We start from the raw sequence: 22,929 nt of genomic DNA, 5'->3' as shown, positions 1-22,929 counted from the left end.
TGATCGCTACATGAAGCTTTTCCATATCGCAAATCAATTTTTTATCCTGACTTCCACGATAACCCGATTGCTTCAAGCAGAAATTCAGTGCAGATAATTGCAGCTATTATGTTGTCAATTTTTCAGTACCGCGCTGAATTTTTTTTTTGTATTTATTTTTGTATTTATATTTCCCTGAATTTTGACGGAATAATTTAATTGAGAAATCGATTTGGCGGTTTCATTTAATTTTTCGTCAGTATAATTTCTTGGAAATTGAATCGAATTTCTTAATGGCTGTAGAGTAGATGATTCAAACCAGTTTCCAAAGCCGGCTTTATTCTGATTACGGATTAACTAAGTACATAGCATGTCATCAATTTTCTTAATTGATAAAAAATATGTTAATGCATTTGCCGGTGAAGTGAAGGGGTGAGTAATTTAATCCACTGTGGGCTGTAATTGATAGGTGTTGCGTGGTACATGAAGTGAATATTCCCGAACAACTTTCACGTATTTTTACGGATTGTCAGAATTTTGCCTTTATTTTGATGGGAAATCGTCGACATTTTATGAATTTTATGAATTATCCTATATTGCACTCTATCATTGAATCCGATCAGTGAATTTAATCGGGAATTATTGCCCGACAACACGCGAGAAACATTTGAACCAGAAAAGAAGCATTATAATAATCGTGGACCTGTTCTCTTATCACTCGGAGATTGCAAAAAGTTTGTAATTGACATTCGATTTTACCGTCAATTTCAAATTTTATGGGACTTCGATTTCTGGGGTGGTGAAGTGGTTGGATATCCTTTGCTGTCTCTTTCTAAAATGAATCGGTGGGGTGGGAGGAAGAATCGGAGGGAATGCACTGGTGAGATAAGATCGCTCGTAAAACTGCTTCACCGAAGTTGTTGGAATGTAACTTCACCGGTTTTGTAAGCCTTATAAGGAAAACGGAGTGACTGAAGATACATAGGACCACTAGACCGGCTTAATGAATTTTTCCAATCATTTTTTCTTTTCGGACTTTCCTGGGGACTTGGAAATTTTTTGAGGATTTCAACACTTCTACTATTATAATTTCATAAACCAGATTTGAATAATTTTCCTCATTACCATAATTCTGCTGACGGATTTGTCCATAAAATTCGTAAGATTGGTAATTGATAAATTAAATTCTATCAATTTTTCTCCACCCGAAAACGATAAATAAAAATTCAAATCTCACGTAAAAATTCAATTAAGCACTGTAGGTTTCAAAATAATTGTTAATTAAGAATTTACGTTTGGCGCAATCTGTCGGAGGAAGCTTTACTCCTTGCATTGAATTAAATAAAAATCGTGGATTTTCTACGAATAATTTCCTCCCGTCGATAATGGAGTGATTCCAAGATCCAATAATAATCGTAAAAATTTTCAAATCTCTTTTATTGAACGAGAATTCATCAACTAGAATGAGGATAATAATTCTAATAAAAAAATTACAATAACTCATAACACTTTGAAATTTTAAATATTTGTATAACGTGGAACTCCCCCTCCACCCATCATTCTCGCGGATGAAAATATAATTCCTATCTGTCTTAACATTTCATATTCCAAACTATCTACCTTCTAACAGACTGGCAATATAAATAATTAAATCGTATTCTCAGTGTCCCACCGATTTATAATAAACAATTGCACTTGAGTTTTGATTAATCGTGATTAATAGTACGGATGTACATCAGAAAAAAATATATAAAAGATAAATATACGTAGAAGTGGAAGAAATTTTCAGCTATCACTTTATTGGGAACAGGAAATTATTTATAATCGACTAAATTCCCTCCTTTAATCGATTAATGAGCACCTCAATTACGAATATTAAAGGAAAAGTCAGGAGTCCCTGCATGCCCCACTTTCCTCCACAATCCTAACAACTACAATAGACGTCTCCAATTGGCTGTAATTACACTTAACATAATCTCTCTCCTCATTAACAACGACGATAATAATTTTGCACATGACGTGATGACTCAGCTACCAATGTAATACTGTAAATTATCCTCAAAAGACGCCATCCCGTAGCACCATCGAGTATAAATTAACAATTAATTAAAACGCGTTATCAATGTCGTGGCCATTATCGGTCGACTCTCTCTTGGCTGCGATAAGATTTTCCCATTGTGCTATCAAAGTACTCCGACGTCGGGGATTCGGCTGAAATATAACGATTAGTCATCAATAATTTGTTTTTATCCGAATAATGGATTTTAGGGAATGATGAGATCACCTTGTGTTTGCCTTTGTATTCCTTCTCAGACTCGTCATCAGTCAATGTATTCGATGATGTACCACTTCTCGGAAAACCCGAGCTGTCGTATATATCCGAGTCATTGTCATTCCCAATGTCGACTAAATTTGGTTGAGATTTCGCCAGCATTCGCGACCTCATTAATCTTTGAAACATGAATTAACGAGTTGATGAAAAAAAATTTAACTATCTCAATTATTTTTAATTATTATAACATACCCAATACTTGATCGCTCAAATTGTGTCTTGAGTGCATCGTAAAATATTTAATATGAATAAATGAATTTATTGGTCTCTAATGAAAAATTTAAGAAGGGGTTAATTAAAATAATCACCTCAATTCATTCTCTCGTTCTTTCATGTCGTTGAGCTCCTTCTGGATTTTCTGTTCAACTGGGACATATCCCTTCCTCGTAGGTGGCTGTTTAGGTTCATCATCCTTATCACTGTCATTGTATCCGTTATTGTTATTGAGACTTCTACCGAGTGCTTTTATGCTCAGTGGATTGAGAACGATAGTCGGGGTGGGTGGTGGTGTTGGATAATCCCCATTAGCTCCATTTGTCTTGTATATTTTACCACGAGTTGCTAGAAATCTGTGCATAAGACCCTTCTGACTGAATCCTGTTGCAAATCGCAGGGGTTGGGCTGTTGTACGGGTTGATATCACACCGTTTGTCATTTTTGGTGTCAGGTCTGGTGGATTTGACGTGAGTGGAGATGGCTCCAGTATCTGTGGTGTTGACGTTGTCCTCTTTAACTTTCCCGATATCAGGGCCTGTGGCATACGACGTACCTGGAGAAAAATAATTCAACACTTTCACCCAAAAATTTATTGACATTAATTCACGTGTGATCATCGAATTCCGTAAGGAAATCGTTGAAATCTGGGAAGTTTTCACTTTGAAGAATACCCACAGCTTTGTGGGCATAAAAATTAGAATGTCCATATAATTTTTTTGTAGTATAGGAGAAACCAGTGATAATTAGTGTGAGAAATCTGTCGGTTTATTGCTCATTTGAAACATAGAAGGCTGAAATGATAGCATCGAAAAAAAAAAACGGTTCGGTGTACTCAATTTACTCTGAAATCTCCTCAGATTTTCCATTTTCCGACTGAATGTCGTGAGAAAAATTTGAGACAACTGCAAAATTATTATAAAATATTTTTCAGTGCATTTTTTTGCACAATCTTGAGAGAAAAATAATTTTTGGAGTAAAAAATTGGGAACACGGCACGTGACGTTGAAAATTCACTGTAGAATTCTTGAAATATTAGTCAACAACTTTTTATTTACTCAATTCCACAACTTCAACGAGAGAATTAAATTGTTTAATGTTTAATGTGGGCATTCCATACCCTGTTGATTATAATTCATCCAAAAATCCGAGGTTGCATGAAGGCCACGCAATAAATGGCCCGAGGAATTTTTCTTATTCAAACGAAAGCATTTTTGGTACGTGACAACTATACAATGCATACATAGAAGTACGTGGGAAGAATTTTCATGAGAAGTACGCGTTTGTAAACAGCTCAGGGAATGCTCCGATGTATTATTACGCGGTCTAGCCAGTGATTGCATCTAGATCTTAGTCATCCACCCATAACGATCAACATCATCACTGAATTCTCATGACGACAGATAAAAAATCATTTTTCAAATGGACCTTCCGAAAAAATTCACTCCTCCCCTCAACGCAATAAATTCTTCACTTTTTTTTTTTACTCAACTTAAATTGCGCTATTACCAAATACACCGCAAATATTCCAGACGAAATTCAGGGCAATTACCTCTCATTTGCGGGTGGAAAAAAAAAATAATTGCGAAAATGAGTGATGAATGGAGCGAAACTTCTCAATATTTGGCAAGCATCCGGTGGGAGTGCGACTTTGACGTCAAATCGGGGAATTTACTGTGTACTTTCGAGGGGAAAAAATGAAACAGTTAAGCTTACCTTGGAGTCTACTGTCTCGTCTGATGTTGTCTTTATACTGCCGACGTTTCGCAGTTCGTGTTCTCGCTCTGTGACCTCTTCAATTTCCCGCTGAATCCTGTCAGTCGCACGTTTCAACTGCTCCCTCCTATGATCAGCCTGAGAAAACGCAATTTTTCTATTTTCTATTTATTTTTCTATATCACTCACATCAATCTTTTATTTCTACTCGGAAAACGCAATCTGGCTCATTTATTTTGCCTCGTTATCTGATAATAATCGGATATTTAATACGTAACTGATACAAGAAGTGGATTTCTTCGCTATTCGAGCATTCGGGGAATATCTTGAAATCTAACAGAGATAGCGAAATTCTTTTTGGAACCTTTTTTGCAGAGTACAATGAGGACTATAAAAAAGGTCACTATGAAAATTTCGGTATTTCTGTTGGATTCGGAGATATTTCGAGAAAACTTACCGATTTCGGGGAATGACTTGTTACTGTGAGGTTTTATTACTACACCGGGGAATTAAAGGCGGTTTGAGTGATTTGTTGAGACCACATTAGATGATTCTAAGGGGTATCATTACTGTGTGAAGATGATTGAGGACTGGATGAAGTTAATTCAATCGGGGAAACGTGGGCTACTGAACCTCGTGGAATGCCAAACCGAATCGAGAGAAGTGCGCACTCAGACTAACTGTATAACCCGGTGCTGCCAGTTTCCTTTCTAAAGTAAAAAAAAGGCCCCAAAAGGAAGAGGAGGCAAGTGAAAAAATGGGCCAGTCTGTTTATGACAGTTGCATATGTGCGACAGAGGGGGAGAATGAGAGATGCTACAGATGGATTTTTTTTTTTGCACCGGTGAAAGTCACCAATCGATCGACGACCGATCGAAAATGAAAAGGGGCTTTCCTTCTTGCGAGTTTATGCACAATTTCACTTAATTCGCGAGCACTCAGGATGACACAGGAGTGACTTTCGTCATTTTAATTCAGGATTTTTCCCCGTGCAACATATGCGATATTATTAAAAATCGTTATCTCATTCGATATCTCCAACTGAATTTTTTTTAACCATTTGAAATGATTTTTTTTCTGTTCCAGTCTCGCGCTAGCCGATGGTTGGTAGCCCCCGGTAATTCCCCGACACGCATTGTGACTCCTGGAGGTGATGCCCCGAGACCGACTGAAAAACGACGGGAAATAAAAATGACTGAATTTGAATAGCCGTTCGACTGGTGGATTTTCACCGTCACATTCTCGGTTAGTTCATCGAACCAGTCGTCCTGGTGCAAAAGCCCACGTACAAGGATACCGAGACATTGGAGATGAAGGTCGGGTCAGGGGGCCGAGAGTTCAGGAGCATTCCCCCCAGCCATTTAAAAACACCATGAGAATCCAGATGAATAATCCACCAATTCCCTGCACAAGTCTCCAGCCCGATCGCACTAGATCCTGCCATCCACATCAGCCTCAAGGTAATTTATCCTCACAGTTATAATTCCTCATTACTGCACTCGAAAAAAATCTCTATTTATTCTATTCTCGTTTAAATCAACCTTTGAATACCCGACAATTTTTTCCTGCTAGGAAAAATTCGCGACCGTCTCCTGATTAAAATAATCGATGGAATAAATTTAAGATGGAATTATTCCTTTTATTCGCAGTCGTGTAGGTTTACTCTTCTTTGAAAAGGGAAATTTTCCGTCGATTCGATATTCCTCAGAATAATTTCTCAGCGACATTCGTATATTTATAAACACGATTGACTCTCTTGATATCACCTAATGTGGAATCTCCAGTCCTCTCTCAATCCACGTTTGCACTGGGAAAAATAAATTCCTCCAGTGCAAATTTTAATCACCGATAAACCGCAGGATAAATCCGTCTCCCCCCGTTAATTCGCAATTTCTCGATTTCACCTCGGAAAAAATAGTTATAATCAATATTACGAAGAGATCATCTACTTTATTCGCCTTGATTTATTTTCCATTCCATTGGCTCATTAATTACGAGAATACGTAATAGACTGAAAATGTGTGTCAACGAAATTTCGTCGAGACGATTAATTGTCATTATCCGACATATTATTCCCGAAATTGTAAAAACCGAGTTTAAGCCGCGATAAACAGACGTAGAATGACAAAAATATTCATAACAAACTTAACTCACCTCCATCTTCATATTTGCCGGTTTTAATAAATCCCCAGTGTGAATATTAGAAAAACAGAAAACGTTTTATCAGGAAGTTGGTGTGATACTGAGTGCGCAACCAGATAGTACAAGTAACTTTTATTTTCCCTCGTTTTTTATCTGATGGCATAAGCGACGAGAGCCAGCTAAACGCTCGTTTATCATGACACTTATTACGTCACACTGATACATAGAACTTCACCTTCGTTACCTGTCTTGTACAAATATAGAGTAAATGAATAGTGAGCGATTGAAACGAAATGACTATGGGAAAAATATACAAGACGTCGAATTAATACTTTATCGTGAAGCAGTCGTTAATCTAGTTTGAGGTGTTATTATCCAGGATCACTGCACTCCAGTGACTTTAAAACGCTCACTTAAACCGCAAATAACAATGGAAAATAGTGGAAAACGTTGGGGTGGCAGCCGGTGAAGTGAGTTGGGCTCTTCATGTCCAGAGTCAACTATACACTGCCATTTTACCTGGCGTGACCTTGTTCACTTTAAAACCGTTCTCCAAACAAAAGCAATGAGACTTCATCGCACGGGTGCCCTCGCGGTTTGCCGTTTCTGCTCGATTTTCGCACGCACCCATGGGGCACCACCAGAGAGGGGCTTTTGACCCCTTATTTTGCCATTTTTACGGAATTTTTAATCAATCATTTGCATTATTAATTCGTGATTGCTGAGGCGGTGTCTTTATGTCTGGATTGAAAGTCCGACCGCCCGGGAAAATTCGGTCCACAGATTCTGTCAAATTTTTATGGAATTTATTAAATCAATGGATTTTTTTTTTTAATTAATCCGAGTGAAGGAGATTTAAAGGATTTTAAATTATTTGATGATGAGTCGAAGGAAAAAAAATTGTCAAAGTACGGAGTATTCGTTTTTTCATCGCGTTTCATAACCGATAATGAAAGGGAATAACCCGGAGTTGAGGTAGTCAGTTTAATTCTACCTCATAAATTTATTATACACCGATGCAACCATTAAATTTCTCTTATTGAGGAAATGCCTCTTCAGGCTCGGGATTACTGGTTTTTATTTTATTTTTATTTTTTCGTAAATAATGAGGATGGGTGGGGGAAGCAGATGTCATCGAGGTTTCGCATTGGATTGGGAAAATCGCGGATGATTCGAACGATTTGAACGCATGGTACCTCATTTGAGGTTAGGTGGAACATTATGTTTACGATTGCTCCGGAATATTGTTATTTCGACATACGGTACTCGTTACGTGGATAATTGTGCAAATTATCGGGACATAAAAGCTGTGAAAGCTGGTGATCAGGGATCCAGGATATTGGAAACGTGATGGAACACTTTGCGCCGGTTGTTAGTGAGTTTCATTAATTTATTGTTGATGGAGATTGAAGGGTTATTGATGGTTTTGATGATTTATGAAGCTTCACCGAGGACATCTCCTCATCAGAATCTGACAGGTGCCAAAAGAATTGTCAAGGACTTGACAGCTACAATACATACTAGTATTCAACAGTGGAATAATATTCATATTCATGGGGTTGATGTTCTTAAATCGATCACTGCCATGAAATTCGATGACTCTTTTCCCGAGGGACTTCAGGAATTGTGTGATACTTTGGAAAAAGATGTCGATCGATTGGTAAAAAATTTTTGTAATGAATGGATTGATTTCTGAAATTCATTTCCACTTAAGAAGAATTCACGGAGAAAAAATCAATTCTGATTTCCACAATTCTCAGCAATGAAAAAAAAAATTCATTTGCAGGATCAAGTGGTATCGAATTTGAAACTTTCATTTCAACAAATGACATCAGCAGTGTCTCTCCATAGAGGCCCAGAGAAATTATTCAAAACGTGGGGCAATGAGAGATTCGGTAAGACTGGATAAATCAATTCCCAGAAAATTAAACAGTCAATTAAATTCATTCCAATCCACCAGTGGAAATAGCTCAATTGATCTACGAAGTGTACAAGAAGGAGGCGGATTTGAAGCGAAAAATCCTGGAAAATGTTGCTCATGATTATCAGGACTCCTGGAAAATGCTGCACCTTGCTGCATGGGTGCATCAACCAATGATACCTCACGATCTCAACGTGAGTCTCGAGTCATTACTCATCGAAACTGGACACAGATAAAAAAATTCCTCATGAGAAAAATAAAACAACAATTTAAACATTACACTTTATTCTCAGGATTTATTTGCACATTTACGTAACATAAGATTATATCAATATCGACGTACAATCTCTCATACTCATTTGTTTACTATTTGAGCGTCCCTTACGCCTATATAATCCGCCCCTTTATCATCAGACCAATAGGAAATCTTCAATTCTCTATGGATGGAATATTCCGCGTATCAAAATAATTCTATTGATAGTATTGACTCTCGATAATACTTTATTATCTAACGAGAATTTCGCACAACAATATCTCTAAGTTTCTTTTTACTTCAAGACATTAAATGCAGTATTTGCAGATAGAATGTTGGTTTCAATTGCATTTCAATTCATCTACGGATTAAACTTTTATTCATTATGATTTATGTTCATCATTGATACTGTTAACGACTCAATGACATTTTATTACTCTCTAGTGCTATTAAATCAGCAGAAAAATTATTGAATGTAACAAGTTCTCCTTCCATCTTCCCAAAATTAATTTCTCATTTATCTCACGGATGATTAATTCTATGAGAGGAATTTCCGTTTTTTTTTCTATTGTATTTAATCATCCTCTGCTACAACACATATTATTAAGTATTCGTTTCCAACTCTGTACAAGTATTTACAATGATGAAATTTTAAATTTCTCTAATTTCAATTGATTAAGTAATTTATCAAATAGTTTATCCGAAAATCAATTGACCAAGAAAAATAAACTAAGAGATCGAAAAAATACAGGTTGTTCCGAACCCGTCAGCACACGGCAAAGACTAGTTTTAATAGTTTCACTCCAGCTATTTTTCAGGATAAAAATGTGTACTAAAAAGTAGCAAGTCAGGCCCCTTTAAAAATAAACCGTGTATATCGCGCTCAATAATTGCTCTCGATGAAGTACCTGCAGGAATTGTACTGAACAGTACCAAACCAAATGCTAATAATATTTACATTAATTTTAATCATGCACATCTGTGCCATCTCTTAATGATTATTAATTTGGTATCGAAGGATAAGCATCACCTCCCAGGAGTGTGCACTCACAATATCCCACGTGTAAAATCGAAATGAAAAATTAAATCAACTCCGTGTATTTCTATTGAATTCTTCACTGAGCGCCTCAAAATCGAGTTCGGTGTCTAAATTCGTAGTATTTGGCATCAAATTATTCTCCAAAATATTATCCGGGATGATATTCTTCAGTCGTTCAGAGACCAACTCGTCTACCAAGTTGGACTGATCTACCAGATGCAATTGCTCCACCAATTTTTCATCCATCATCAGGTGTTTATCCATAACTGCACTGTAATCCAAATGGCCAATTGGATCCAGATTATCGGTCCCACCGAAAATACTGGCATCACAATTTGCATTCATAATTGGAACAGTGTCCTGGAGTATGGGCAAACTCTCTGGAATTTTACAGTTGGATTTATCGCCATTCAAACCCTCCGGTTTGTCGCAAATAATTTTTTGAAAGCCCTTGGTAAAATTCTGACCATCATCCAAATCCTCAAAGTCATTTTCCAATGTACCCACGGTGTTATTTTCCAGTTTAATGAAATTCTGTTGCATTGGCTCAAGTTTTATGAATCCCTGGGACTCCACTTTCTGGTCAAAAATATCAAGACCATTTTCCTCATTTTTCTTGAACGTTGGGCTCTTGGAGCTATTAATATCCACCTTCTGGAATCCAGGATTATCAGAAATCTGTTTTTGAATTTGGGGACTGGATATCAACAGCTTTGACACACTATTTTTAATAGTCTCTGCTACAGGACTGGAATTTCTTGGCATTAATGTCAATGCTGTGAGGACTTCAGGACAATTGGGATCTTGTTTTCGTTCAGTCAAAAAATCGGAGACACTGAGGTCAGAGCTCTCTGAGAACCCACTGGAGAGTCTCTCCTCGATATTCTCCTTTCCCTCGTCGTTTCGCAATTTTTGGAGCTTCAGGGGGGGCTCTTCGGGAACTGCCATATCGAGATTGTGGTAAGGCTCTGGTTTCTTGAAAACATCATCATTGACACTGTAGAGCCCTGGAACAAGTCCCAAAGCATCGCACAACAGTTCATCCCTCAGTTCAATGAGGTTCTGCTCTTTGTCTCCGTCGACTACTGGTGATAACATAATTCCAGCCTGCTCTCGTATTTTTTCCATAAAAACTTTCAATTCGGTGAGAAATAATTTCACATTGTTGTCAGATTTTATCGCCATGAGGTCAAATAGTGATTGAGCATTGAGGACTGGTTTGGCAGCTATTTTTGAGATCTCTCCACTGTCACAAACAGAAAGTGCCTCTCTAAGTTTAGTCTGTCGTCTTTCGGATTTGGCTTCTGGTGTGGCGTAAGCCCAGGGCCCTCTCTTCTTGCCCTTTCGTTTGAAAGAGTCCACGGTGAGAGGTGGTGATTTCTTGTGCTCCTCGGCACATCCATTCGACGTTAATGTCGACGAGGGTAGGAGTTCGATACTCCCGTGCTCCGGGAAGAGCTCGAAATGCTTGGCCAGTCTTGCTCGACCGAGATACATCTTGTTACACGTGGAGCAACGGAAGTGGGTGGAAACTTTGCGTTTTGGTAGCTCCAGGCCTGTTAATAACACTTTGGTCTCCTCACCTTCAATTTGAGGATTTATTGTGTTGGTGTTGTAGTCACTGTAGCCACCATCCGAGTCGTCGAGATCTGGTTGCATAAAATCCAATGGGTGGAGGTGTTTGTAGTCACGTACCATGTGACGAGGCGGTCGAGATAGACGACCCGATCTTGTGCGAGCAACTACTTTTTTACGATCCTCCTGGAAATAATTTTTATTTTCAATCCAATCGTAAAAAATACAGAATTTTATTTTTCAATTTAAATCGTAAGGAAATTGTGGTAATTTGGCATTTGAATTCTCCGCTATACCTTTAACTCATCATTTTCCTCGTCAGTCATTCCCACTTTGACAGCAGCCACATGTCTTCCAGGCGCTTTTTTCGGTCTCCCTCGTTTGCCTCTCCCAGTTTTCAGCAAATTCCCTGGATTTCTAATCCTCAAATCCAACTCTTCGGGGAAAACAACTCTAAAAAAATACAATATCGATAAAATTCCCTGAAATTCACTAATAAATTTCTCGATCGTCACTACACACCTGTAAACAACTTTTTCCTTCGACCCCGGGGACTCCTGCTGTCCCCGTTGTTGAAGCACTTGAGCAATTTGCTTCAACTGCGTCTGTGTGAGTTTTTGATTGCTATGAAACGTGTGCCCCTGTTGTACAATCTGTATCGGATTCTCAAGACCATTGGCAGATTTATCTTCCACTGGTACCGAAGGTACCAAAGGAGGAACCGGTCGTTCAGTGATTTCACCCTTCGTTAACCCCTTCGCCTCATTAATCACCACTGCCTTCGTATCATTATTCATAAAATTCCCCTGTAGATTATTCGAATTATTATTTTGTACCGTTCCCCCCTCGCCGCTAGGGATCTGCGGACTGATCGTTATCTTCTTAATAATCTTCGTAGCTGAAATTCCATTTGGTTTATTTCCATTCGTCACCACTGTCTTCTGGGGCTTTAAAATTGACAACTGATTCTGAGGCCGAACATTTACATTATTAATAGTCTTTAAATCCTGAGTATTCACACGAGTTGTCGTAGTTTTGAACACAACTTGGGAATTACCTCCTTTGGAATTCGTGGCTATTTTTTCTGGGAGAACAGACGTCCTGACAATTTGCGTTGAGATTGGAACAGATTTTACTAGTGATCTAGATGTTTTTCCATTCATCCCCTGAGGTGTGACATTTCTCACAGTCTCAGAAGTTTTGACTGAATAAAATTGCTGATGTCTCTGGATATTCTGGACATTGTGGATATTCTGTCCAGTTTTTACGAGTGGAGGCAATCGAAGCTGTCCATTTACCCCATTCACCATCTGAGTATTTATTGTTCCATTTCTGGATCCCTGATGGCTCCCATTCATCGCACTAGTTTTCTGGATGGAGTTCATAATAACTGAATTCTGCGAGGGACATGTCCACCCAGAGGCATTCGAAATCAATGATTTATTTGTATTGGAGACTAATCTGAATGTCTTGCCAGTCTTCAGGACAGTTGGTACTGGTTTCATCATGAATTGTGACTGTGTCAGGGGTGCAGGTGGTCTCTGCACAGCACCTGGGGTCTCCTGAATATTCTGTGTCAATCTTCTGTTCAACATCTTAAGATTCTGGTGATTCTGGAGAACGAGGGATCTCGCCGATCGATTTGGCATGTCCTCCTCACGATAACTCATCACCTGGGAAAATTTTTCTTCTTCAATCTCGATGGGATTGTCATGGTATTCAAAATCACCAGGATCCTGAATCCATTCAGAGTCCGCTGGAAACTCGATGTCATCGATTTGTGACTCCTCTTCAAGAATGTCATTGAGGTGTTCCTCACTCTGTGGTTGACTTATCACACTGGATTTTTCTTCGTTGAATGAGTCGACCTCAAAAGTTAACCCCAAAGCTGCAGCTTGCTCGTGAGTCAGACGAAATGTCTGATGCTGGCCTCCGTCATCTTTGAAAAATGCCACAAACTCGTTATCACGTTTTTCGTCGTCAACCACATCCTGGAATGCCTGTTGAAGAAGGTCTGCACCACTGCAGGCAATCCCTTGATTTGTAAACACTGAGAGATTGTCAATTTCCGCCATATTTGGGAAATTTTTCAACGATTAATCATTCACGCGGTTTTAGTCGGACTTTATGACATTCGCTGCATGATTTTTTGGGGCTCTTCTGGGATGGGCTGAGTCCTTGGGGAACTTTTGGAATTATGGCATTTATCAAATCACACACCTGCACGTTTTTCGTGCAAACAGAAAACACGAATTTCATCGACTTGAACTTGGCCATTTGAGGAGGCGCCATCTTCGCATCTCGTTATCTAGATAAAATTACACGGGCGAATTGAGAATTTTTTTGAAAATCAACCGCGGTAAAAAAAATTACTCCGTAAAAACGGGATATTCATTCTTCATTTTGATAATTTTTATCGTAGAACTCAAGTCGAGATTTATGAAAATTCTTGAATACCTGAAAATTCAATTTTAAATCGAATGATACTGCCTCACGTAAGAAATCAGTATTTATTTGGCTCCACGATTATTTAAATGCAAGTGTTACAATAATAAAAATTGAGACTTCCCTCAATCTGTTTTTTTAACATCAACTGGAATTTTGGGGATTTCAAAGTCCAATTGCTTGATCATCCACTGAAAAAATGCGAGAATAGCGAAGCTGAAGGATAACGGGATAGCCGTCGCCCTAATCCACCCCCAAACACTGTCAAATAAGAAAAAAAAAATCAATATTAATAAAAAAACGTGTGTAAAAAGCGAATATCGATATGCAAACCACAAAATTCCATCAATATTATCATTATTTAAACAATTCATCCACAATAATGATAATTCAATTCAAATTTTCATGAAAGTGATAAATTTATTATGACAACTATGAAATATTACAATAAGCAATTTAAAACATTAAATTCATACCTCAGAAAAATAGAGACTAGAAAAAAACAAAATTTTTCCTACCGTCCAGTCTTGAGTGAATTATAAAAAAATACAGAGATAAAAAATAACACTACAACTCTACAAATAGCTCGTATGGGAAAAATTGAATAAGTTACGGTTGTTCTAGCCGATACAAACTGGATCTAATTCAGTAATCGTTTGACACACAATTTACCAACAGGACTGGTTACCCAGGGGTTTTCAATGCTCTCTGTGTAGCTGTCATGTTTCAGTTTATTATGAATCAAAACCCAGTGAAGATTTACTGCATAGCAAAATGCAACAGTGGAAGAATCACTGGTGGTCACGTAATCGACGATTTTGCTAGGATGAAGACCGACGTTGTCCGGAGGAATTAGATATGTAGGTCGAACAGTTTACGAAGCCAATACGCACTACACCACCTTGACATTCAATATTACTATTTTTTTATTGTTCTAATTCCCTTTGGTTTCGTTCAATTACTCTTGCATTCAATGAGGACAACGTGACGAATTATTTTTCGTTCCCTTCATTCACCATTAATGTAAATTCGGATATTAATCACTAAAATTGTGCTGATAAAAAAGTGTTAAATAATTTTTTAGGGGCGATTCGGGGCGATTCAGGGCTGGAATTATTGTGTTGTCCAATTTAAATGCAAATTTCAAGCAAAATGGGGGAAAAATACTTTTCAATGCGAGCTGAGGACTAGTCTAAAAATAATCAGGGAAAATAAAATCGGGAATCGGTTTATATTCAGGAGGTGTACTCGTATGGATCGTCAGAGATGTCGAAAGGCTCTGGTGTAGGGATTTTTCCACTCTCCAGGATCACCACTGGAGCTATTGGAGAGTCCTCAGCATCTGTTTTAGTCTGTTCGATCTTGAAGAGAACGTCCTGACCCTCTATGACCTTAAAAATTATTTTTTAAGACGATATTTTATTTCTTGATTTTTCTCGGAGGATTACCTTTCCAAAAACTGTGTGATGGCCATCTAGCCACGGAGTAGCGACTGTTGTAATGAAAAACTGACAGCCATTTGTATTTTTACCAGCATTTGCCATAGATACAAAACCAGGTCCAGCGTGATGTATACCATTATCCTCATCCTCGAAGTATTTTCCGTAGATACTGATCGATCCATTTCCATCGCCCTTATCAATATCTCCACCTTTGAACGGTTTTTTTTTTAAATTAAATCTGGGGCCAATTACACGCGCGAATTACTCGAAAATTATCGTAGGGAAATATCAGGATAATCTAATATTGTGATGAGGATGATGATTATCGGGGATTTAAGGATAATTCTTGAACTCGACGTACCTTGGATCATGAATTTTTTAACGACACGATGAAATTTCGATCCAGCGTACGTTCTTCCTCTGATCCCTTCAGTAGCAAGAGACACGAAATTTTTCACTGTTTTCGGTGCTTGCTCGCCAAATAATCCGATTACTATTCTACCAATTGGATGATCGTCTATCATTACATCCAAGAATACTCGATCCGTCACTTTGTATTGAGTTGCCTATGAATTTTTATAAAAAAAAAGAAAAAAATGTGCAATACCTTTATAAAATCCGCGCATCCGCCAAAAATTGACAAATTCAATTGAATTAATGAGTTAAAAATTGAACATGAGTGTAATTACCTCGGCCTCGTAGAGACCAACGACAGCGATAACGAATATTACGAGGAACTTCATTCTTGAAGAGTGAAACTTGTGCGGTTCAATCGCGTGTTGGATGCGGAATAAACCTGAGCCCTTCCACGAGTTGGGAAAATCAGTGAAAAGAATACGCGGCGTGTTAATTCGCTTGCAGTCGACGGTACGACTGAATGCCAACGCCGCTGCCAACTCCACTGTCAACGAGTGTCCGAGGGCTGGCGTGACGTACCCCCTCAATCGCTCATTGAGCTCTAATCACTCCAATGATTAGACAATGAACTCCCCTCGGGTACATATGCGATATTCTCCATAAACCCTGCAGTGATTTTTCCGGATATTTGAGATTTCCTTGAAATTCTCCACAATTTTCCAGAACATGAAAAACCCATCGCGTTTTCAATTTATTCGGACAACTCGTTTTATTATGAATAAATTAATTGTCTTCGACCAACAATTATGGGCCCCTTTTTAGGTGGAGGGAATGATAAAATAATATCTGCGGATATTTTTTTATGATTATTTATTATTTTGGTAAATGTTCATGTGTATCTCCGATATTTTATTATCAACTCGCGAAAACCAACGGCAAATAATTGGAAATAATACGGTGAAAATTGTGGATTGCCATTGGTACTTGACACCAGGGTGGGGTACTTGGTGTTTTGCCCACGGCGAAGATACCGTTACCCACTGGGTGAAGGTTTATAAAAGAGGACGGAGTGGATCGTAAGGTCAGTGTCCACATTAGACCGAGGTGAACAGAGAAGATGACCGGACAGAACCGGGTGATCGCTTTCGTGGCAATTTTGCTGGCTTTTGTCAATGATTCCACCTCACTGGATTTATCCCACTCCAGGGACATCCGGAGGGTTTTCAATGAATCAGAAGAGGCCAGACAGCTCGATTTGCGGATTGAAACCGAGGTTGAACCCCTCGATGCTGTGATTGTTAAAGCCGTTGAGATACCCGAGGAGAAGATCACCTACGAGGGCTCGCAACTCTGGAGGGTTAATGTCGCGGGAGAGCAAGTTGATTTTGTTAATTACTTGCAAGAAACCGGTGGTAATTATTTATTTTTCTTTTTATTGGAATTATTTTTCTATTACCGATTTTTTGAAGCTCAAAATTTTTCTCGTGGAAGACGAAGAGAAAGATGAAAGCAGCTACCGATTTATGACCAAATAATTCCGGGATTAGCAATTCAAATGACAATCCACAGGAATTTTCTTACCCATAAAATTCCACATTGTTCTTTGTTTCATTTTAATTACAGAGGTATCGAAATGGACTGGTAATGACTCCGCGGTCGATGTCCTCGTTCGTCCTGACATGATACCCCGCGTCTCGCGCTTCCTCCGCGAACGCGAAGTCAAGTACGATGTAATTATACCAGATCTGCAGCAAGCAATTGATCAAGAGAATCCAGTGGATGAAGAAGCACTGGAGGAACTAGCTGGACGCAAAGGTTTGGAGAAAAAAAAATTGAAAAATTACTACTGAAACAGGCCATGGAAAAATTTCCATTGCCATTTCCATGGTCATACCGCAATTTTTATTGCAACGTGAAGCGGATTATTTTGAATGGCTTTGGGCTCGATAGTTTATTGAGAGAGGACGAGTGATAAGGCGAGATTATTCTATCGGGGTTATCAACCTTTGAATTTTATTTGACTGAGTCAACCCAGTTTCTACACTCAATCGACAATACTGATTAACATAACAGTTATACACTACATGATCTCTCACTTTTTAGCTTTATATTTCTTTCTAATCCAATCATTCGAAATGGAATGGAGAAAATAATCATAAACACATAAATGATCCATTAGATTTCCTCTGCAACTGTCAGTAAAAATTTTTATAAGCGAAAAATTTGATTCACTTCAAAAAATGGAAAGCAAAAGTTATTTTTTAGCTCGGTACACATGGTGGAAGACATTGAAGTTGAGACGTAATTCATATGTGCGTCCGTCCTTCATTAGTCCGAATGGTTATTCAGTATCTAGAAAAGGTGGTGGAAAAACTCCGTGGCATTTTAGGGGTGAGCTTCTCAGGTGCTTTATTCAAATTACCCCACGCTAAATAGATACGGCATGAATTATTAATAAATATAAAAAAATGGAGGAATGAAGGGATAAAATAGTATGGCGTGTCGAAAGGTCATCGAATGGAGTGGACGAGTTATCATCACCTGGAGGATATCCACGGTTATCTCGATTATTTATCAGAGACCTATCCGGAGATCTGTTCTGTAATGTCAATCGGTAATTCCGTGGAGGGGAGACCTCTGAAGGTAATTGATTCCCCCGACGAACAATGACCTGACAATAATGAATTTTTTGTCAACCAGGTCCTTCGTATATCGAGGGGCGAGCCAAATGTACCGGCAATTTGGATCGACGGTGGCATTCATGCACGTGAATGGATTTCACCTGCCTCCGTCACGTACATTATAAATTACCTGGTGGAGAACAGTGACGAGCTAAAAGCTGATTACTATGTTCTGCCTGTCGTCAATCCCGATGGATACGAGTACACGTTTCGTGGTGATAGACTTTGGAGAAAGAACAGAAGTAGTCCGGAAAAAGGTGGTGTGTGCATCGGCGTGGATTTGAATAGAAATTTTGGGTATCGTTGGGGTGGACTGGGTACCAGCAAACAACCGTGCAGAGAAATTTTTGCTGGTACTGGGCCATTCTCAGAGCCTGAAACTGCCGCCATCAAGAATTTTTTCGATGCCAGTGCAGCTGATTTCAAAGTGACTACAACAATATGAAAATTGCACTATTTTTCTCATAAAAGTCCTGTTAATTAATTTATTTGGTTTTTATTTTTTTTAATTCTTCCAGGGATATTTGACATTCCACAGCTACGGTCAGTACATCCTGTATCCCTGGGGGTACGATCGTCGAGTTCCCCCTGATTACGCTGACCTCGAGAGATTGGGTCAGCAATCAGCTCAAGCAATGAAATCAGCTGGTGGATCTGGGAGTATTTATACAGTGGGGAATAGTGCAACCACCTTGTATGCAGCAGCTGGTGGTGCTGATGACTGGGCTAAGGCCTACCTCAAGATCAAATACGCATATACCATCGAACTCAGGGACAAGGGCAAGCACGGCTTCATTTTACCAGCTAATTACATTATACCAACGGCCAAAGAGGCACTTGCTGCGGTATTAACTGTCACTGAGGCATGCACCAAGTTGTAAAATTGCATCAGTATTTTAATTCCATTAGACATCTGAATAATCGTGATTACTTTAGTATTTAAAACCCTATCTCTTCCTAATTATCCCCATTATATTGTTTATTAAATAAATATAATGGCTTGTTATCATTTTGTTCAATATTTTATTGCAGCTATTTTTTAAACATTGGTATATATCAAACAAGGCGAAGAAACGTTGAATAAAAATTGATAAATCATTTGATTGTTCGAGATTTTTAGAGAGTATTTTCAATTATTTTTGATAGTTGAAAAAAAAAGGATTGACTTGAAATTTGGCCGGAAAGAATGGCGCCAGAATTTTGCTATCTTTTCCCGCCCTTTTCAAATGGCCATTATGACATCCGCAAGGGGGCGGCTGCGCGCGCGTCTCGCGTATGTTTTTTCCCCTCCTCAGAGAAACGTTTATTCACGCCTGCAAATGGAAATGGTGGCATTGCCTCGTCAACCCAAGTGCTTTTTTTTACTCGTTTAACTATTTTACTCTCTCTCACAAACAAATCAAGGCAATACCTGAAAAATCAACCGGCAAATAATCCATGAATCACTGACAAAATCTGACATTTCAGACATAAAATTCAGTGAGAAGACGAGATGAAACTACTGAAAAAATACTCGCCGGGGGATAAGGTATTCGCTAAAGTTCGAGGTTATCCGCCTTGGCCAGCCAGAGTGAGTAATTCATTCAACATTCAATAATTTTTCTACAAAAATCTGAAGAGCCCCCCATAATCATGTATAAAGAGCCCTCCAAATATATTCCTAAATTGTTTACGAGAATTCAGATAATTTTATTCATGGAGTTGTAAAAAAATCGATGCGTTGTTTTATTCAAGTCATTGGTTGATTGACACGTATCAACAGAACAACTGAATTAAACCGTCTCCCCAATTTTTTTGTGCAGGTCGAAGGAGTCACAGACGCCAACACAAAAAATGCCAAATACAAAGTGTTTTTCTATGGAACTGGCGAAACGTACGTACTCCATTTTGTGTTCATTGAAACATGAAAATCTTATTTCACATTGAGTCATTTTGTTATTGTCTATTTGGGTTTTTTTTTCTGGGTTGCCAGGGCTGTCTGTAAAGTCGAGGAATTGTTTCTTTATGGGGAAAATAAAGAGAAATACGGTAAACACTTGAAGAGAAAAATATTTCACGAGGGATTGCAGCAGTTAGAACGAGAGCTCAATAACGATCAAGGTAAGGGAGACACAGAGAGAAAAATGATGAGAGTTTCTCAATGAAGAAGAGAAGGGTAATAAAATAATTTTGGTTGTTATTATTTTTTTTTTAAGTAGAAGCTGTTGAGACGGAGAAAGAGACGAGGCCATCCTCGGAGGTGCCAACAGCTGTGGGACTGGACAGTGATTTGGAAACTGGACCACTGGTCATTGACGAAGGCGAGAAGAAGAAACAACTGAAGAGGAAATCGTTAGCTGTCCCCATCCTCTCGGTGAGATAATATGTACTTGTGGAGGTGTCCACACGGAAAATTGGGTTGTGACATTTTTTTTTGAGTTGAAATGTCACACTCGAGTTTTTTTTCCAATAGAAATTGTTATTTATTCATAGGAATTGCCGACAAGCTTGTCTACAGTTTAACGAGCTTGTGCGATTATTCCATACATTAATGAGAGTCTGAATAAAAAATAGGAAAATGACGAAATCTGTCTGTTTAATTCCGCAGCAAGATTCACCAGAGCCCAAGAAAAAACGAGGTCGCGCCAAGAGTTGGTACGCAGCAGATACCGCAAAACCAGAGACAAACGATTCCGTGACCGAGGACTCGAGCAAAGAAGTTGTAAGTCGCAGTGGTCGAAAAATCAAGCCCAAGCGTTTCGCTGATTTTTCGTCCTCCGACGAGTTCGATATGGAGAATTTTGCACGAGGTCGTGGGCGAAGCAAAATGGACGATTCCCAGGAAGTGCCTCCCACGCCCTCGATCACCAGAAAACGAGGGAATCCCGACAACGATAAAAAAGAGGAGAAGAAAGCCTTCCCCAAAGAAGAAACACCAAGTCAACAGAAGTCAAAGCTCAAATGGCTGAGAATGGAGATTCAACTTCTCCAACTGGACGCCCAGATAACATCAAATCTGGGACTGGACCGGGCCAATACTGAGGAGTGTCTTGAGGCCATGGACGAGATGCTGGGACTCTCAATTGAGCCCGTAATGCTCAAAAAGCATTCTCACATTGTGGAAACAGTGAAAAAATTAAGAAGATACATCGGAAATGTCGCCGAGTGGAATCTCACAGAGGACCAAGTGTTATCTTTCAAACAAAAAGCTGAACTCATTCGACAAAAGGCTGAGCACATTTACAACAAATTCAAGACTTTCTTCATAATTCCGGAATCTCAGTCCTTCTGGCAGACATTCTCAGATCAAGTTGAACTTTTCAAAGAAGCCACTAAACACATGAAGGAGGAAGCTGTTTTTACTCTAATGATTGATCCGACTCTCTCAGAAATTCAAAATCAACGGGACGATCCATCCAATGATCAAATTCCTGACACAACGGTGGATACTGACCAGGATACGTCGACGACGACGAGTGCAACGTCCAAGTAACATTTATCATTAACTCCATGTCCCTCACATTCAGATCATTCATTTTTTGATAATGAAAATCGTCGCACTAATAAATTCACAGACAATCTAAATCATGAGTGAATTATTTTTAGTGATTTGATTATTCAATTGCTCTTCACGGTATTATTATTATTATTATTAATGGATGATGTACATTGAATTCAGAGTTTCGGGGGATATTTGATTTAGTTTACTTTGAGGGATTGCAAGTGGACAGAACAGAGTAGAAAAGTCTTCGTAATTAGTCGATAATTATATTATTGTTTTGGATTTTATCGAGATCATTGTTTTCATTATTCGGTGGCTCTTAATGTTTTATTTTCGTTTAACATTAAACTTTTATGGATTTTCTGCTGTTCTTTCTTATTTTGATATTTCAATATTTCGTTTCATTTTAAGATTTGTGGATAATTGTTTGAATTCAGTTGTGATGAGATCATTTCTTTACGGATTAATGTGAAAAATTGGGTGATTTGAGATCGGGAGAAAATTAATGAATAATTCGTGAAAAGAGCGTTAATGATTCCAATGCTTAAAACACTTCAGTTTCACGTGAGAATAACGATTATGGAATAATCGTGACGAATCGCCTTAATATTCTTGTACTTTTAGAACTGCAAACGGAAATTTTCGGGCCGAAGAGATAATACCTTTGTATCTCAGGAGGGTGACAGTATTTTTGTGGAGATATTTTAATGAGTCATTCTGATCTACGAAAAAATTTATTGAAGGCATTTTCATCTCATTTTCAGCATCTTCCTGAGATTCTGATAATCTAAACATTTTATCTCTTCGTTGTGCAACGATTTTGTAGTCGATGCTGAAAATACGGAATGTGAGGAATATCGAGAAAACATTGGAACAATGATAGAAATAAAAAATTGCATTATATTTTTGGTAACCAAAATTTAAGAAATTTCAGTGTGTAATGTTTAATCCGTAACTCCCAGAGGAGATAATTATTTTAGTTTGAACTTCACAATGTAAGGATCATTCGTAATAAATAGACTGTGGAGTTTATATTATCGAGTGATGTTTTTGTGGCGGTTGTTGGCAAAGAGGACTGACGAAAGTAGAGGCTCAGTTCGGGGGGTTTGAGTGACCCCACCGGCATTGTAGTACTTCACTCCAAGAGATAGGGGTACCACATGCTCCCCGGATACTTTTTGAAAATTTCGAATTTTTCAATTTCAGTGAATACCTCCTCGATCCTCATGCTCCCCTGATACTTTTTTAAAAATTTCGAATTTTTCAATTTCAGTGAATACCTCCTCAATTGTCATGCTTTCCTGATACTTTTTTAAAAATTTCGAATTTTTCTATTTCAGTGAATACCTCCTC

General features: G+C 38.5%; 6 protein-coding genes across 8 annotated transcripts; 3 read left to right on the top strand and 3 right to left on the bottom strand.

The window, feature by feature from the left end:
• Positions 1 to 1,399: 1,399 nt before the first annotated feature.
• mdu (meduse) lies at positions 1,400 to 6,880 on the bottom strand. 3 transcript variants are annotated; one of them, XM_011312644.1, is made up of 6 exons: positions 6,715 to 6,880; positions 6,395 to 6,630; positions 4,241 to 4,378; positions 2,620 to 3,080; positions 2,264 to 2,429; positions 1,400 to 2,190 (listed from the first exon to the last, which is right to left on the bottom strand). In XM_011312644.1, the coding sequence occupies exons 2-6, from the start codon at positions 6,404 to 6,406 to the stop codon at positions 2,086 to 2,088; spliced, it is 882 nt and encodes a 293-aa protein (XP_011310946.1). In that variant the 5' UTR covers positions 6,407 to 6,630; positions 6,715 to 6,880; the 3' UTR covers positions 1,400 to 2,085. The 3 variants fall into 3 exon arrangements, with proteins under 3 accessions (XP_011310946.1, XP_011310947.1, XP_011310948.1); XM_011312645.1 differs by having other exon boundaries at positions 6,395 to 6,626; XM_011312646.1 differs by lacking the exons at positions 6,395 to 6,630; positions 6,715 to 6,880 and adding an exon at positions 4,698 to 4,918.
• A 654-nt stretch (positions 6,881 to 7,534) lies between these two features.
• On the top strand, positions 7,535 to 8,582 carry LOC105271238 (cyclin-dependent kinase 2-interacting protein). Its single transcript, XM_011312647.1, has 4 exons — positions 7,535 to 7,757; positions 7,825 to 8,042; positions 8,169 to 8,277; positions 8,343 to 8,582. The coding sequence occupies exons 1-4, from the start codon at positions 7,733 to 7,735 to the stop codon at positions 8,537 to 8,539; spliced, it is 549 nt and encodes a 182-aa protein (XP_011310949.1). The 5' UTR covers positions 7,535 to 7,732; the 3' UTR covers positions 8,540 to 8,582.
• On the bottom strand, positions 8,572 to 13,526 carry LOC105271239 (uncharacterized). The gene is made up of 3 exons (XM_011312648.1): positions 11,693 to 13,526; positions 11,467 to 11,623; positions 8,572 to 11,356 (listed from the first exon to the last, which is right to left on the bottom strand). Exons 1-3 carry the CDS (start codon positions 13,243 to 13,245, stop codon positions 9,644 to 9,646), a joined length of 3,423 nt encoding a protein of 1,140 aa, XP_011310950.1. The 5' UTR covers positions 13,246 to 13,526; the 3' UTR covers positions 8,572 to 9,643.
• Positions 13,527 to 13,666: 140 nt separating this feature from the next.
• Positions 13,667 to 15,969, bottom strand: LOC105271240 (neither inactivation nor afterpotential A). Its single transcript, XM_011312651.1, has 5 exons — positions 15,747 to 15,969; positions 15,419 to 15,623; positions 15,064 to 15,266; positions 14,864 to 15,006; positions 13,667 to 13,876 (listed from the first exon to the last, which is right to left on the bottom strand). Exons 1-5 carry the CDS (start codon positions 15,798 to 15,800, stop codon positions 13,741 to 13,743), a joined length of 741 nt encoding a protein of 246 aa, XP_011310953.1. The 5' UTR covers positions 15,801 to 15,969; the 3' UTR covers positions 13,667 to 13,740.
• A 508-nt stretch (positions 15,970 to 16,477) lies between these two features.
• Positions 16,478 to 19,101, top strand: LOC105271241 (carboxypeptidase B). The gene is made up of 5 exons (XM_011312652.1): positions 16,478 to 16,826; positions 17,038 to 17,229; positions 17,924 to 18,057; positions 18,115 to 18,522; positions 18,614 to 19,101. Exons 1-5 carry the CDS (start codon positions 16,532 to 16,534, stop codon positions 18,974 to 18,976), a joined length of 1,392 nt encoding a protein of 463 aa, XP_011310954.1. The 5' UTR covers positions 16,478 to 16,531; the 3' UTR covers positions 18,977 to 19,101.
• A 288-nt stretch (positions 19,102 to 19,389) lies between these two features.
• On the top strand, positions 19,390 to 22,608 carry LOC105271242 (JIL-1 anchoring and stabilizing protein). Its single transcript, XM_011312653.1, has 5 exons — positions 19,390 to 19,665; positions 19,898 to 19,968; positions 20,068 to 20,195; positions 20,294 to 20,448; positions 20,683 to 22,608. The coding sequence occupies exons 1-5, from the start codon at positions 19,588 to 19,590 to the stop codon at positions 21,565 to 21,567; spliced, it is 1,317 nt and encodes a 438-aa protein (XP_011310955.1). The 5' UTR covers positions 19,390 to 19,587; the 3' UTR covers positions 21,568 to 22,608.
• Positions 22,609 to 22,929: the final 321 nt, after the last annotated feature.

Source organism: Fopius arisanus, unplaced genomic scaffold, assembly GCF_000806365.1.
Source record: "Fopius arisanus strain USDA-PBARC FA_bdor unplaced genomic scaffold, ASM80636v1 scaffold00105, whole genome shotgun sequence".
Taxonomy (NCBI): domain Eukaryota; kingdom Metazoa; phylum Arthropoda; class Insecta; order Hymenoptera; family Braconidae; genus Fopius; species Fopius arisanus.
The sequence above is the reverse complement of the archived record's forward strand: the minus strand, read 5'-3'. Positions and strand labels throughout refer to the sequence as shown.